The sequence below is a fragment of the Sinocyclocheilus grahami genome, unplaced genomic scaffold, assembly GCF_001515645.1.
Source record: "Sinocyclocheilus grahami isolate Dianchi unplaced genomic scaffold, SAMN03320097.WGS_v1.1 scaffold406.1, whole genome shotgun sequence".
NCBI lineage: Eukaryota > Metazoa > Chordata > Actinopteri > Cypriniformes > Cyprinidae > Sinocyclocheilus > Sinocyclocheilus grahami.
In genome coordinates, this window is record NW_015505585.1 from 295,214 (window position 1) to 310,855 (window position 15,642).

At 36.7% G+C, this 15,642-nt stretch overlaps 1 protein-coding gene across 1 annotated transcript; it reads right to left on the reverse strand.

Moving 5' to 3' along the window:
* Positions 1-43: 43 nt before the first annotated feature.
* LOC107550691 (dnaJ homolog subfamily B member 6-like) lies at positions 44-4,406 on the reverse strand. The gene is made up of 8 exons (XM_016232039.1): positions 4,365-4,406; positions 4,153-4,234; positions 3,898-4,005; positions 3,380-3,535; positions 2,872-3,091; positions 2,400-2,470; positions 566-703; positions 44-479 (listed from the first exon to the last, which is right to left on the reverse strand). Exons 1-8 carry the CDS (start codon positions 4,404-4,406, stop codon positions 412-414), a joined length of 885 nt encoding a protein of 294 aa, XP_016087525.1. The 3' UTR covers positions 44-411.
* Between the last annotated feature and the right edge of the window lie 11,236 nt (positions 4,407-15,642).

The window sequence follows — 15,642 nt, forward strand, 5'->3', positions numbered from 1 at the left end:
AAGGAATGTGTTAAATGTTACAAAGTTTGACCATAAATTCAACCAAAGGCAAGACCTGTTTTATTACTGAAAATCATTGTACATTGGTTGTGTTTGTTTATTAATAAATTGTGTGGATCATGTGAATGAGAAATGCTTGCTTGCACAGATTCTCATTAAAACTATTCATTTTCATTGTTTTTTTTTTATTTACGTATCAGTCACAGTTCTTCAGAGCAGATGATTTACTATTTGTTATCGATTAGTATCGGCATAAAAAACTTAAAATAATAAATTTGACCTTTGCATCTAAAAAAATAACAAACAACAACAACAAAAATTGCTAGCGAGTTTTTCCAACCTCAACACAGAATATCCACAGCTACGGTATGTCAGACTATCAGTCCTATGAGTTTAGATGCAGAGACAAATTTAGGACTCTTTGGCCTTTTTGGTCTCTCCCTTCACCGTCATTCTCTTCCTCTTGACTCCAGTTTGCTCTGTTGAGATACATAACTTTTAAGTATCACAAGGATCATGCTCGAGCTGCAGGAATCTCACACGAAATATGAAATGGGCTTCTGACCTTTGCCTGTAGTTTTATTTTGCTCCTCTCTCTGAGCTGAGTGCCTTGCAGAATGTGAGGAGGAGGACGAGGAAGAGGAGTCAGGGAGCTCCTTCCTCTGTCTGTGACCCTCCAGCATGCCTATCTCCTGGGCTTTTCCTAGAGAGAGGGGTGTGGTTTAGTTTAGAAGGGGGGAGAGCACTATTTTAATGAGTGTATTAATGTATGCATTTAATTTAAAAAGATGGTTTTCAAAACCACTTTTACTTTATATTACCAGACCAGTTTCCCCAAACTTGTTTTGATGATGATAATTCTGCGCTATGCATACTACACCTCTGACATCCAGAGATAGAGATGCATTTAGAGAGCATAAAACAAAATCACAAAGCTTGTTAGTTTAGTTAGCCATGCATTCTGGTAGCACTGCAGCCAGCTTCATTTGGCAGAGCTGGAAGGCATTGATCAAGGACATTAAAAGGCAACAGCTAACAAATGTTATGCGTAACAAAATTCACGATTCCTTTCATTGATAACTATCCATAATTTAACAAAATTAAATGAGACTTTTTTTTTTTTTTTTTTTTTTAAACACACCATACTTATCAAACCCTTCTCTTTACAATGCTTTTTTAAAATGACACTTCCATGACCACTTTAATATCTTTCATTAATAAACTTTGACAGTGTTGCATTATATAACTGCTTATTAATCTACATGAAAATGGTTAGAAATTTTATCCACACATTCAAAATCAGAATGTATATTACTACTTTAATCTGAAAGCATCACATACTATTTGGAACTGGCATATTAAGGAAGTTACCCCTTTGCGAGAAACTGCTCACTGTCTGTATTTGGTCTCTAGTTTGAATATACTTCAAACATTAATAATGATCAATATAAATTCAGCATAACTGAGTTGAGGTAAAAATATTACTCATTCTAAACTCCAAAAGATGCAGAAAAAAAGTAAACATATTTTGGTATAAAAGAGTAGAGCATTGTTAGTTGAAGCAAACAAGCTGCAACAACGCTCCTGTAATGATTGGATTTGAAAGAAAATCAAAGATGACTCTCAGTTAAAGCAAAACTACATAGACTGCAGAGCTGCCACATCCCCAAAAAGGATGAAACTCATTTATTTAGGTTCAATTTTTTTTTACAAAGTACACAAAGTTCCGTGAACGGTCATAAATCAGTTATATTATTAACTCCGATTCTCATCAGGTTATTTAGTAATAACATTACAACTAGAAACAACATTTGTTGTCTTACATGCAACAATGAGGGGGAAAAAAACTAAAACATTTTCATTAATTAAAATGAATAAAAATTGCATATCAGTACATTGAATCTAGCACTCTACCAGCATTTACAAATATGTTTAACAAATTAATTAGACAAGTTGCCATAAGGTTTGAACATTAAGCTACGCACTCCAATTCCACACTCCACACTGTTGGTAAAGTCATGCACAATGCACAATCCTCTTTCTCCTTTCAGCCCAAAGCAGTATTCAAAATGCAATGTGCATTCATGAGGACACTGCAACACAAAGTGCTCGCGGAAAGAAAAACTAATCTCACATTATGGTCCCAAATACAAGTAAAATTACACGTATCCTGTGCAAAATACTGACAGTACCCATTTATAAATATATAAACAATAAATTGTTCAGAAACAACAGTCTAAAAATGAAAAAAGGAAAGAAAAAGAAACAGCAAAAAAAACAAAACAAAAACGCAATGTACAGACATCTGAACGACAGTACTAACATTGCTTGAGCTCAGGTTTGTGCTGAAAGGGCTCCATTATCTTAATTGTGTTCCAATCGCAGCAGTTGTTCCTTACCATTTACGGTTATAGATTTTAACTGTCCATCTTCTTCCACTTCTACACGTTCCTGGCCATTCTCGATGATTCTATGGAAACAACAGCACATCTATGACTTACAGGAAAATGTTGTTTCAGGCTACGTTGCTTATATAGTTGGTTTGACGTTGCTTTTATATCTCAAACCTATCCCACCTTATTTTGCAACATGTAAGTAAGCTATTTCATGTGAATGTGTGAGACTTCTGATTCATTAGATGCTATAGGTAGATAATTAGAAGAAAATCAAAGTGCAGTAAATGGTGAAAAATGATTGCAATACATAGTGTAATAATAAACTATATGATAAAAAAAATACCAGTTTGCAGTATCAAGTAGCATAATGAGCTGTTCTGTACAGCTAAAAATAACTAGAAGCAGATGATACCAGACCCGCAAAAAATATGTTAAAAATAAAATAGATCATTTACAACTCTGGAAAGATGTCTACCTTTTTGTAGTGATTTTCCTGCCATTGATGAATTTAGTGGAGGTTGACACAGAGCGGAAGCTGCCCATGCTTCCACCTCCACCTCCACCTCCACCTCCACCTCCACCTCCACCACCACCACCACCACCGCCGCCGCCGCCTCCCCCTCCCCCTCCACCAAATGAAGATGAAGAGAAAGAAGTAAATCCACCTCCTCCCATATGCCCAAAGGGAGAGAAACCTAATGAAATAAAAAAAAAAAAAATAAAATAAGTAAAGAAAGATAGAAATACTATGGCACTAAAAAAACATTTTCAAAAGTTTTCTAATCCATGAGTTGCACATCGATGTAAATTTATACAGCCTTACACCTATAAAAAGATATACACCCTGACGTTTGACTTCTAATACAAGTTTTAGAATTTTTTTTGGTCAGTTTTGGACTTTATTTTGAGCAGTTTGTGTTTGCACTTTTACATCAATTGAAAAGAGTTTGATCTGAAGCACAAACATATTTGTAACATCTGACCTGCATCAAAAGATGAAAATCCTGCTCCAAAAGGAGGGAATCCCCCAAAGCCCCCAAAGAAGGAGCCTCCTGTCCGGCTCCTGCTCATGCCCCGCTGGTGGTGGTGGTGGTGACGTCGACCGCCACCAAAGAAGTCATTGTCAAATGGATCTCCACCTAAAAATGTAAAGAATGTAGCATTTAAAGACCTTATGTAGCTCCGCCCATTTTCAGTGTTGTGCTTGTCGTCTTCTGTCTTCCGGATTGTATTTCCACAGCATGAAGATAAGACCTTACAGATTTATGAATGAACCCCTCATTTTAAAATCTTCCCGATCTACTGACATTTGTTATGACATCCACTTCAAACATTACAAAGCTCATGATAAAAGTTACAACAAAAACAGAACTTCAAAGACAAAATTCTAAAGATGGCTGTGCGATTGTTTCTCTGGCACATAAGGTCTATGGAATTGCCTGTGAAAATCGACTTTGCTAATGAACGCACACAAAAAACACTGAGGTAAATACAAACTCACCAAAGAATTCTGCAAATGGATCTTGTCCACCAAAGAATTCCCTGAAAACATCATCTGGATTGCGGAATGTGAAAAAGTGGTCATTATTAAAGTGTCCTCTTCCTCCTCCTGTCCAAATGAGGAAAAAAGTGAAAGGTTCAAACATAACAGACTGGCATACCGTCATATTATTTATATACTTATATTTATTCCAAATTAGGAATTAATTCGGACCAAACACCGTATCATTAAAATTCACTGTAGGATGCAATTTACCTCCACCTCCACCTGGAGTTAAGCCTTCTTTTCCATATCGATCGTATACGTTCCTTTTGTTTGCTGAAGGAGAGTAAACCAAGAGTTAAGCAATGAACTCACAGTAAAGCAAAAATACTAACATAAAATGTGAAAGACCATATAGATTCTTTGCACAGCAGCTGTCAGTAACCTAGTAATTCTATTACTCAAGCACCAGCTCTGAATCACACCTGGAAAGCACCAGACACAGTGGGTGCAGTAACATCAGTCATTATTCATTTTTTGGAATTCGAATAAGGTCCATCATAAAGAGCAGCGGCTACAAACGCTGAACACAACCCCTCTTTATAAAGGACTGTCTCAAAAGTGCAAAGTCTGTACAAGGCTGATAAGGCTTTGTTTAGTATACAATTTTGATGACGCCGTGAGAGTGTGTGCAATCAGCTGTGCCAGAATTGGCTAAAAAAATAAATAAATAAAATAACTGCTTGTTTACAGTATACTCACAATCTATAGCTCCTTGATATAGCCCATTTAAAACTTTTACTAACATCTATGGGTGATAAACTTTTTTTTAGAAAGGCCCAACAGTAAGGATTTTTTTTTTTTTTGGAAGAACATGAGGGTGAGTAAATTAATACAGGCTGTTCATGTTTGGGTGAACTCTCTCTTTAAAGCTTCTCTATGTCCACAAGCTAGCCAACCACCAACAATATTAATACATTCCATTAATACCTTCTTCCTGACACTGAGACAAATTTGGTTTGACGTTGGATATTAGACATATATTTAGCCTTGAAAAACTTCAATAGATCATTAACAATTTAGAATAATGGCAAAATACGTGTTTTGTTTGAATTGTTTAAAAATGTAGAAGAGAACAGTGTTGTTTATGTGTCTTATTCTGTCTTGATGTATGGCAACTCATAGATTTTATAATGTAATGGCGCAGGATAGGGGCCATCTACAAAGTACAAAACGAAGAGAATAATGGTTCAATGGTTCCACATCCAAAAGCTTAACTGTTGAAAGAAAAAAAAAAAAAATTGTACACACAACACCTTGAAATATCTCATTTGCTAAACAACACATGCTAGATATTGTAAAGTGAAGTGAAGTGACATATATGGTGTGACCCATATTAGGAATTAGTGCTCTGCATTTAACCCATCCAAAGTGCACACACACAGCAGTGAACACACACACACACACCGTGAACACACACCCAGAGCAGTGGGCAGTCATTTATGCTGTGGCGCCCAGGGAGCAGTTGGGGGTCCGATTAAAGCATTTATACAAAAAACGCGAGAGTTTATTTTCTGAAAGTTCGCTGATGTGACCACATGCACGTATAAACGATATAATTAGGCTACATGGCGGAGAGCTGATATCACATGCTACTAACTACCAATTAAATTACGTTATCCTTATATTTATTTTTTATTTATCTTGTGATTCTTTGGCGTCGTACTGGGTCCCTCTGCTGGCTTGTTTTTGTATTACGCTTCGCAGGTGCACAGAGTTCAATTACAGACTGTCCACTGCAGTTTCAATCGTTGATGAGTTATAGGCTAGAACACAGCGTCAGTAATAACAACTCTTATAATTGTGAAAACAAGAATGAAATAAACATAGGCTAATTACATTAATGAATCAATTAAAATATTTAAAAATAAAAAAATGCATAAATAGAAAGACTTGCATATTAACCTAACATTAATAGAGTTGAAGATTATTAGTGCCAGATTCAAAAAATGACATTTGTAATGTGTGGCTCTGATATAAACAGGTGCTGGTCTTAAGCCTTGTCACTGACATTCATCTGTTTCTCATTAAGCTAAGCCTGTTAGCAGTTCAGCAGCAAGTGCCCTTTCCAGACCCATCAGTTAGAGTCCATATGCAGATAGACAGTGGCTATCCTTCAAATATAAAATATGAATGGGAAGTTCCTTTTGGCATTAATCCGGGTATGAGGTGCCAGAGAGATACTATTAGGATACTATCAGAAGTTAATCATCTCAGTGTTCCAACAGTTAATGCCAATTTTTGCATCGATAGCCTAAAGTAAAACAAACTGGCTAGCTGACAATGCAGTTGTCATTTTGGCAATGGGAATGCGTAATTTATACTGATAAATGGGCATGATAAGACGGGTGCAGCAGTGGTACGTAAATTATTAACTCCAGTCTCTTTTATGTCTGTTCTTTTTTCTCTCTCGTAGCTGTTTCAGTAATGAGGGATGAAATAGAGGAAGTTCTGCTTCATGTTACTTACACATCCAGGTACTGCGGTCCTGCTGTGCGGGATGCAGAAGTTTGTCAAGTTGAGCCTTAAAACAACAGGGAAACCTTGACCTGTTAGATCACAGCCATACATTCTACAATTTCTCTCCCTCACTCTGTCCCATTTGTCCCCTCAGGATGGTAATGTCTAATTTTATCCATGGTTATTGAATAACAGTTCATGAGAAGGCAGAACCAGAGTCAGGTTGAATAATCGATCATGCTGCTCTTGCTGCTATAAACAGAAGTGGGCTAAGTGCTTCATCAGGGAGGGAGAGGCCTGTGAAAAAAAGACTCATCACTGTGAACAGGGTTCAATGCCTTCAAATGTAAAATCAAGAGAAAATGTGTTGCTTGATGAGTGATATTTACATATTATAGATTATTTGGAGGAATGTCATCACACATAGGGTCACTGGCTCTAAAGGAGCGATGTCTAATCTTAAGTGTTTATTGCATGGCAGAGGTCAGAGGTGAGTTTCACTGGCTTTAAAGTCATTTACACCTTAACACCTACGCTACCTCACCTCACCACTTGAGGGCTTCACAAGACTTCAGACATCAGTCTGGCAGATAATCACATTTATAAATCACTGCACACCCAAGCTTGGCTGGTCTCCTTTTCCAGCACATTCTGGTAGACAGTATGACCAGAGAGGCTTATGCATCTGTGGCTTCTTCACTTATTGTTACAAGTTTTATTAAAGCTGATGAAAGTTGTCGAAAAATAAGTCATTTTTAAAAATTTGTTTATTAGTAAAAAGTAAACAATTCCCAATATAATTTCTGAGAATGTGTGTTAAATTCATAATATTGACAGGATTGATAATAAAGACATGAAAGGATAATTTTTCTACATATTGTTAATAGAAAACATGCCCTCAATGCCCCTGAAAATCAATTACAAGTGACAACCTGAACAAATAAAAACAAAAACAGTAATACTGTGAAATATTATTGCCATTTAAAATAACTTTTTCTATTTTAATATATCGAATTGTAATTACTTCATGTAATGTATGCCTGTGATGGAAAAGCTGAATTTACAGCAGCCATTACTCAGGCTTCAGTGTCACATGGTCCTTCAGAATTCATTGTTATCAATGTTGAAAACCGTTGTGCTGCTTAATTATTTTTGCAGAAACTGTGATACTTTTTTCCTTGATAAATAGCATGTGTTTGAATCTTTTGTAACATTTGCCTTTATTGTCATTGAACAATTTAATGCAACAATGAAAGTAATACTTTCCTTTAAAAAAATACTGACCCCAAACTTTTGAATGGTGATGTATATGCTTTTCTTGCAATTTAAAGTGTTGACAATACAAATTGTACATTAAGGTTGTATTAAACAATATAAACTTTATGAATGATTCTCTTTGTCCTTATTCAAGATTTTGTGCTCATTCACTTGCTGCAGGAAGAAATGAGAGAAGTCCTGCTGTTAATAGACAGCCTCAGATACATGCATTAATTTAACTGTACAGCCACATTCACATATATGGGACTCACATCTCTGAGAGTCAAGATTAAACTCTGCTCTGCTCTTTGAAAGACTAATGAGGTTGAATTACTGTTCGCTTTTTATCCCACAGAGGAAATGGAAGGAATAGGATTCAGTTTTCTTCATTTTCATTTTCATTTTTGTTCCGTTTTGACATGTTCATGAAAACATACCTTCACTTTTCAGGTTTAAACAAATGAACAGCTGATGACTAATTTCTGTTTTGTGCCCCAACACAGCATTTCACAAGGATAATACAGTTTATGTGCACAAACCATATCTTTATGTGTATTTTATCAGTCAATTACACGGCGGCCATACATCAAAATACGCATAACCTTTGTGCACAGAATGAGATAGAATTCATGAAAAGGCTGCAGCTGTGACTGAATGAAATGGATTAATCAACTATACACAAGATCTTGTGGTGTTCCACAGGAATCCCCTTTTATCTTCACTTGACAAGTCACTACAAGCATGTTCCTTCCAGAGAGCTTACAAGACACAACTCACAGTTTTCCATTAGTCGTCTGGAGTCACAGATCAAGGGATCTATCAGCATGAATTGATAAAAAACATCTATTTGGTTTCATCTGTGTGTAAACCTGTTACCTGTTAAGACAGTTCAAAATTTACAAAATCATCAAAGAGTACAATCACAAGGATCCTATACAAATTTAGGGATCTTTTCATTTTGACAATCCTGTCTCCTGACTTTGGTGCCGCTCGCTGAAGCTGGCCCCCTCTTTTGGAGGTCCATTATTGATGGCTGTCTCACTTTGTATTGCTGTTGCTTAGAAAGGGATACAGAGGCACTTAGGAAATTGAACTAGATGCAAACTTCATTGCACCAGACCTTTTAGTGATGTCATTAATTAAACTGCATTGTGAATATGGAGTGTGTTTGGCAGGAGACTGTGACAGCCATCGGCTGCTGGACTGACTGCTTCAACCCAAGCACTTAGACAAACATGCAGAGTGATGTCATCCAAGCAAGGCACTGCTGAGAGTTTTGGGAAAAGTAGTTTTTAGTCATCTATGAATTTACTATTGATCTGAAGCCAAAAATTATGCAACGTTTAAATTTAAACCAATTTAAATGAAAACAAAGACGGATAGACTAATACATCCAAGATTAAACAGATTAATAAATTGTTTAATAATTATTAAACACAACGATGTTCAATATTGTGAACATTAATATAGTCAAATTAGACAGACAGACAGATAAACTTTTGAAATAATCACATGTTGATGCTTTGCAGCCTGAAATGAAGACGGACACAGTTTTTGTTTTATCCAGCTGTATTTACTCAGTGTAACTTATAACATCCAAGTGAAAGATAGAATACCAACATGTCAGGATAAAAATAATAAATAAACCGAATCACTGAGTTGGAAAAAGGATCACCAGTATTTTGTTGAACCACCTTTTGCTTTAATTACAGTCTTTAGTCTGTTGGGATATGTCTCTGTCTCTACTAACTTTGCACATCTAGACTTTGCAATATTTGCCCACTCTTCTTTTCAGAACTGCTCAAGTTCAGTTCAAGTTGATGGTGATCGTTTGTGGACTGCAGTCTTCAAGTCACTCCACAGATTTTCAGTCTGAGCTCTGACTAGGCCATGCAAGGATATTCACCTTTTTCTCCTTCAACTACAGTGTGCTCAGTTTTGCTGTGTGCTTTGGGTCATTGTCATGTTGGAAGGTAAGCCGTCTTCCTATTGACAACTTTCTGGCAGAGGGCAGCAGATTTTCCTCAAGAGTTTGACTGTATTTTGCCCCATCCATTTTTCCTTCTATCCTGACAAGTGCTCCAGTCCCCGCTGCAGAGAAACACCCCATAATAGGATTTCACCACCTCCATGGTTTACTGTAGGAATGCTGTTATTTGGATGGTGAGCCGTATTGGATTTCGGCCAGACATATTGTTTGGTGTTAAGGCCAAATAATCAATTTTAGTCTCATCTGCCTCAGAATCTTCAAGGTGTGTTTTGGCAAAGCTCAGTCGTGACTGCATGTGACCTTTCTTGAGGAGTGGATTTTTTCTTGCAACCCTCCCATACAAGCCACATTTGTGGAGAATTCTGTGATATTGTTGTCACATGCACACAATGACCACTCTTTGTCATAAATTCCTGCAGCTGCTTCAGAGTTGCTGTAGGCCTCTTGGTCGCCTCTTTGGCCAGTTTTCTCCTGGCTCTTTCATGCAGTGTGAAGCGGCGTCCTGATCCAGGGAGGATCTGTGTTGTACCAAATACCTTCCACTTCTTAATAATAGACTTCACTGTGCTTCTAGGCATTGATAAAGCCTTTGAATTTCTTTGTATCCATCTCCTGACTTGTGGCTGTCCACAACTTTATCCCAGAGATCTTTTGACAGTGCCTTACCACCCATAGTTGATTGTTTGCTTCATTTGCACTCCCAAGTACTGAGACGCTCCAGGAAAGCTCTTTTCATGCTGAGATAATCAAAATGACCACAGCTGATCACAGTTGAAAGTCAAATGGCTTTGTGTGCCATTGAGAAGGTGATTAGCTACACCTGATTGAGTTTACAAGTCATTTTTAGGAGGGGGTTATCCTTTTTCCAAATGATTCTGTTTATTTTATTTTATTTTTTCTGACATGTTGGTGTTTTATCTTTCACTTGGATGTTATAAGTTGCACTGAGTAAATACAGCTGGATAAAACAAAAACTGTGTCCATCTTCATTTCAGGCTGCAAAGCAACAAAATTGTATTATTTTAAAGGTTGGTGATTCTTTTCTATACTCACTGTAGATAGATAGACAGACAGACAGACAGACAGAGAGACAGACATACAGATAAATAGATAGATGTACTGGTAAATAATAATTATGACCTAAAAATTACCTGGTAAATAAACTTATGACAAAAAGTAAACACTAAACTTTTTGTCATAATTATTTTTGTCTAAATAATTATGATCCCTAATTAGACTTATCTCATAATAATGACTTAGTATGTCATAATTATGACTTTTTATGTCATAATAATGAGTTACCAATCCTCGATTTTTTTCTCTTTTTTCCAACTTGGACTTTTTAAAAAAAAAATTGTTTTATATAGCCATAGTCACCATAGTCATCTATTGAACAGTGCATGCTATTTAATGCTCTTCTGAAGAACTTGAAGTTATCTGAGGGCTTTTATTGGGTTCTCTTTGAAGAAAATCTCAGTTTGTCATAAGCTTTCCAATACCACATGCTGCTCTAGGTTTCATGCGGGAAAGGTGATTTCACCGTGGCCTCGGCTGTCACTAAAGGTGTTGGTTAGTTTACAGTCACATTGCAGGTACCTGTAGAAGGTGTGCTGTCCTCCGCCCTCACATTGACTTGTTTCTCTACATCGTCAGTCTGACAAGCTCATAAAAGCCCTGAGCTTTTGAATTGGCAGTGGGAGAGTTCCATTCTGCACCTCCTTCAATCCCTCCTCTATCTCTCCCTCCCCTTTCTCTCTGACCTTTCTTCAGGCTCTGAATGCCTCATTTGAACTGACCGATGTTTGTTTATGGTCTGAGCAAATACAAATTGAGTTTTCCCCCCTGCTTTTCACCAAAGATGTGAAAGAGCAGGAAAAGGATGTGCTCTGTTTGGATTGCATGGTGCTCCATTCATTTGTAAATGGCTGTGGATTGGAGAGGCTTGTCCAGTAGCTGTGACAGTTCAGTGAAAGGACTTATACACAAAGAAGAGATCCAACTAATAAGCAACTTCAGAAGGACTAATTGCATAAGGAATGCATTCAGCCAGATGAGGTGTGAGGAGGTACGTGTGTGTGTATCATCCATCAAGCTGCCCTGTGGAAACAAAAAAGGGGGGGAAAAGCTGTTCTCTGTGGGGAACTGCAGTCTTTCAACATTATAATTTTCAAATGTACACATCTGAAATGTTAATGTAAAAACACTAGATCATTAACCTTGAAAAACAGCTCAGTGCAAGTGATTTTCAGTGGAATAATGCTCAGTGAAGTCCACCAACACCAGATCTTCATCTCGAAAAACTGGAACGCAATGAGAAGCACCTCCACCCAAAAAACTGTCTAGCCGTCTGTTCTATGACCAATTTTTGGAAGGTTTGTCAAGAGCTTTCAGAACAAGGAGGAAAAGTGCAGGATGGCAGGATCACAATGGGCCTGATAAAAGTGTGGAGTGGAGATGCAGCTGTTCAAATAACAAGCATGTTGCATCTAGGCTACGATGAGTCATATAAGCCCCTTATGGGATATCAACAGGTTCTGCCTCCCAGGATTTGCCTGCTGCAGTTGAATAGATGAAAAAAGGGCAAATACCTTAAACAGTTTCCTAAAGCCTCTGTGAAAAGCCTACTTGAGAGAGGAGAGGGTGGTCGGCTGTGTTTTAAGTGTGATGGGAAAGATCCACAAGCCTTCACAGTCGGTCCACATGCATGTGAATTAACTTGTCAAAGAATAAACAGAGAGATATAATTGGTGACAGACAAGCCACCAAGGAAGGAATTCTGGGTTAAATGAGCAGAGTGATTTTTTAACAGTTTTTGACAGGGGCGAAATCTGACTAAATGTTCAATAAGGATAATATTTCCAAGATGGAACCAAAATGTAGATGTCAACACAAACTGGAAGACCTTAAATGGTTTGTCAAGATATGAGCTTAAACAACATACATATTTCAACAAACACTACACTAAAAACAATTTGGTGTAGGATTTACTTGGAAAAAAAGCTATGAAACTATTTTGACTCAGAATTTGCTATTAAATTTCACAAATAATTACCAAGAAATGGCAAGTAACACATTGAATTAAGTGTGGAATTTTGAAATAGAAAGACTGTACATGTATACTTGAAAAATGTACAACACATATAATCAACTTACAAAATGGATACACTATTATTATTTTGAGGTTGTAAATAAAGATTATTGGTGGTGTATGTTATACAAGAAATACTATTTCAATCTTTCTAGATCAAGATTTTACATTTAATATAATTTTTTTTGTAATTATTTGTGAAATTTACTACAATTTCTGAGTGAAAATGGTTTCTACACAAAAATTTTTTGTGTAGTTAGAATTTAAACAAGCCTTTTTCTGTATAGAGAAAGAAAGAAAGAAACTTCTCTAATATTACAAATGCTAAAAATTCAAGAACAATGTAAAAAGCTTATCCATCACAGCCAGTTCAAAACCCAGTGACTCCAATAAACATCCTTGACTGCTAAAACAATTCAATCAACATAAACTGAAACATTTGTAACTCATTAGAAGAGAAGGTTTCCATGGTGACTGATTGAACTTTTGACTGAATAGGAGTGCTAGACGAGTTTGTTTGAATCCGGCTGGGTGACCCTCTGTTTGCTGTGCAGCTTTGCATTCCCACAAACCTTCCCATGCGCCATCCTCCACTTTGATACAGCGGCATAGCAACCGTGAGGACTGGCATTTTAGTGACGAGAGGCCAACACCAGATGCAACAATCTGCAACTGACTATTCTCTTGCTCCCTCTTTCTCTTTTATACCAGGGTAATTTTGAAACGGCATCGCAACCTTTTTCACATTTGAGTCAGCAAGCACTCAGGCAAATCCTAATCACAATAATCAGTCTCTGAAACGGCTGTTAATAGTTGCACAAGCTTAATTTCATTAAAGATCGATTGATTTTTACTCTGTGCATAAAATACTGTGGCCATAAATGTTTTATTTGCTATTAATAGTTGTTTCAAAATCTATTAACACTCATTCCCGAGAGGTTAACTTGTCGTAAAAGCCAGATCAATGCTTTCTTGTCTTGCACGAGGCCAAGGAACCATTAAAACAGGACTGACTGTTACTTTGTGATAAATCATCTTTATACTCCCTGTGACCTGGTTTCTTCTGCATCATTGATGACAAATAGTTATTGGCATGACTAAGAAAATTAAGCATAGTCAAATATTTATTAATCTGACATGCTCAGTGATAGCATTCCCAGTGGTGGGAATTCAGATGCACTGAAAACTCACACGGCTGCTGCATTGTGACACCTGCTATTTGCAAAAATGTTTCTGTTGGCTAGATATACCAAAATGGCAAAGTAATGAAAATGACCTTGTTAACATGGTAAAAGGTTCCTTTAAAAAGTGGTACAAGCTTAATTATACATGCTCTCCTCTCTGCTCTGAAAACAGCCCGGGGAGACTGATTCATAAAGAAGTTAACCTGGCGATGACAGACAGCAGATCTAAGAGAGAAACACCTAATCCTCACATTCTTTTTTCTGTCTGTTCATTTTACCATTGCCAGACTGTAATAAATAAAAAGCATGTCAAAGATACGCTATGTAGATCAAAGAGGTTTACACTATTGTTTAACAGTTTGAGGTCAGTAAGATTTTGTAATGTTTTTTAAGTTTATTATGCTCAAAAATCCAGTAAAACAGTAATATTGTGAAATATTTTTACCATTTAAAATAATTGTTTCTATTATTCTATTTCTATAGTTTTCTGTTATTCTAGTTCTATTGTAATTTAAAATGCAATTTATTCCTGTGATGCCAAAGCTGAATTTTCAGCATCATTACTCCAGTCTTCGGTGTCTAATGATCCTTTCATGCTGATTTGATGCTCAAGAAACATTTCTTATTATTATCAATGCTGTGCTCACTATCAATATTTTTGTGGAAAATATAATTTTTTTCAGGATTCTTTGATTAACAGAAAGTTCAAAAGAACAGCATTTATTAGATTTTTTTTATTTTGTACCATTATATATAACATTACTGTCACTTGTGTTCAATTTGACGCATCCTTGCTGAATTAAAGTATTAATAAAAAAAAAAAAGAATAAAAATAATCTTGACACCAAACTTCTGAACGGTAGCGTATCTTGGCTTACACTGCTTGTGAAGGTAACGCCACCCATGCTATAAAGCTCCTATGCTTGATAGGCTGTTGTTTTTGATTACTTCTCCTGATCCGAATTGGTTCACATCCACAAGGTGACCCAAAAATGCCAGACACCTAAATGGCCCTGTGATATGGGTGCAGATGAACTATGAGCAAGTGTTATGAGACACTTCAAATGAGTGATGGATCAAGTTATATGACTGAGGGGCTGGAGCAGGTTATTGTGGATAATTATCAAGATCCATAAAAAAGTTAAATATTACATCTGTCTGGGCGATATTAATCAGGTTCACTATGACTGTTTCTTTTACTTAAGAACAGAATAGCGTAAAATAAAATCAATACTTATTAATCAATAGGAATGGGCAGCGCTAGGGAGGGGCTAGCAGGTGCTTCAGCACCCCCAAGAAAGACCAAAGCTTCCCCATAGCACCCCCACACATTTTTTTGTTAATTATTAGTATTATTATTAGTAATTGCCCAGCTCCCCCTTTCAAAGATCTAGTGCCCCCTCAGCACCTGCATTCAAAATTCTCTGGCGCCGCCCCTAACCAATCTCTTGTGAAATAGTATAATAACTAGTAATAGTAATAGTGCAGCAGACTAATAAAATAACAGATTAAACAAAAATGCTAAAAACTGGTCCAAATTCCAAGAGATGTAATTTTATACTGTATTTAATATTGATAATATATTAAGTTTATAGCATCAGAGCTATAGGGCTATTCGTAAGCAATATAATGGACAGCAAGGCCAGGCCCTGAGCCAAAGTTAAGCCTCCATTTCTGTTCCATATGATATGGTATAAGACACTAATGGACAGAAAATGACATAA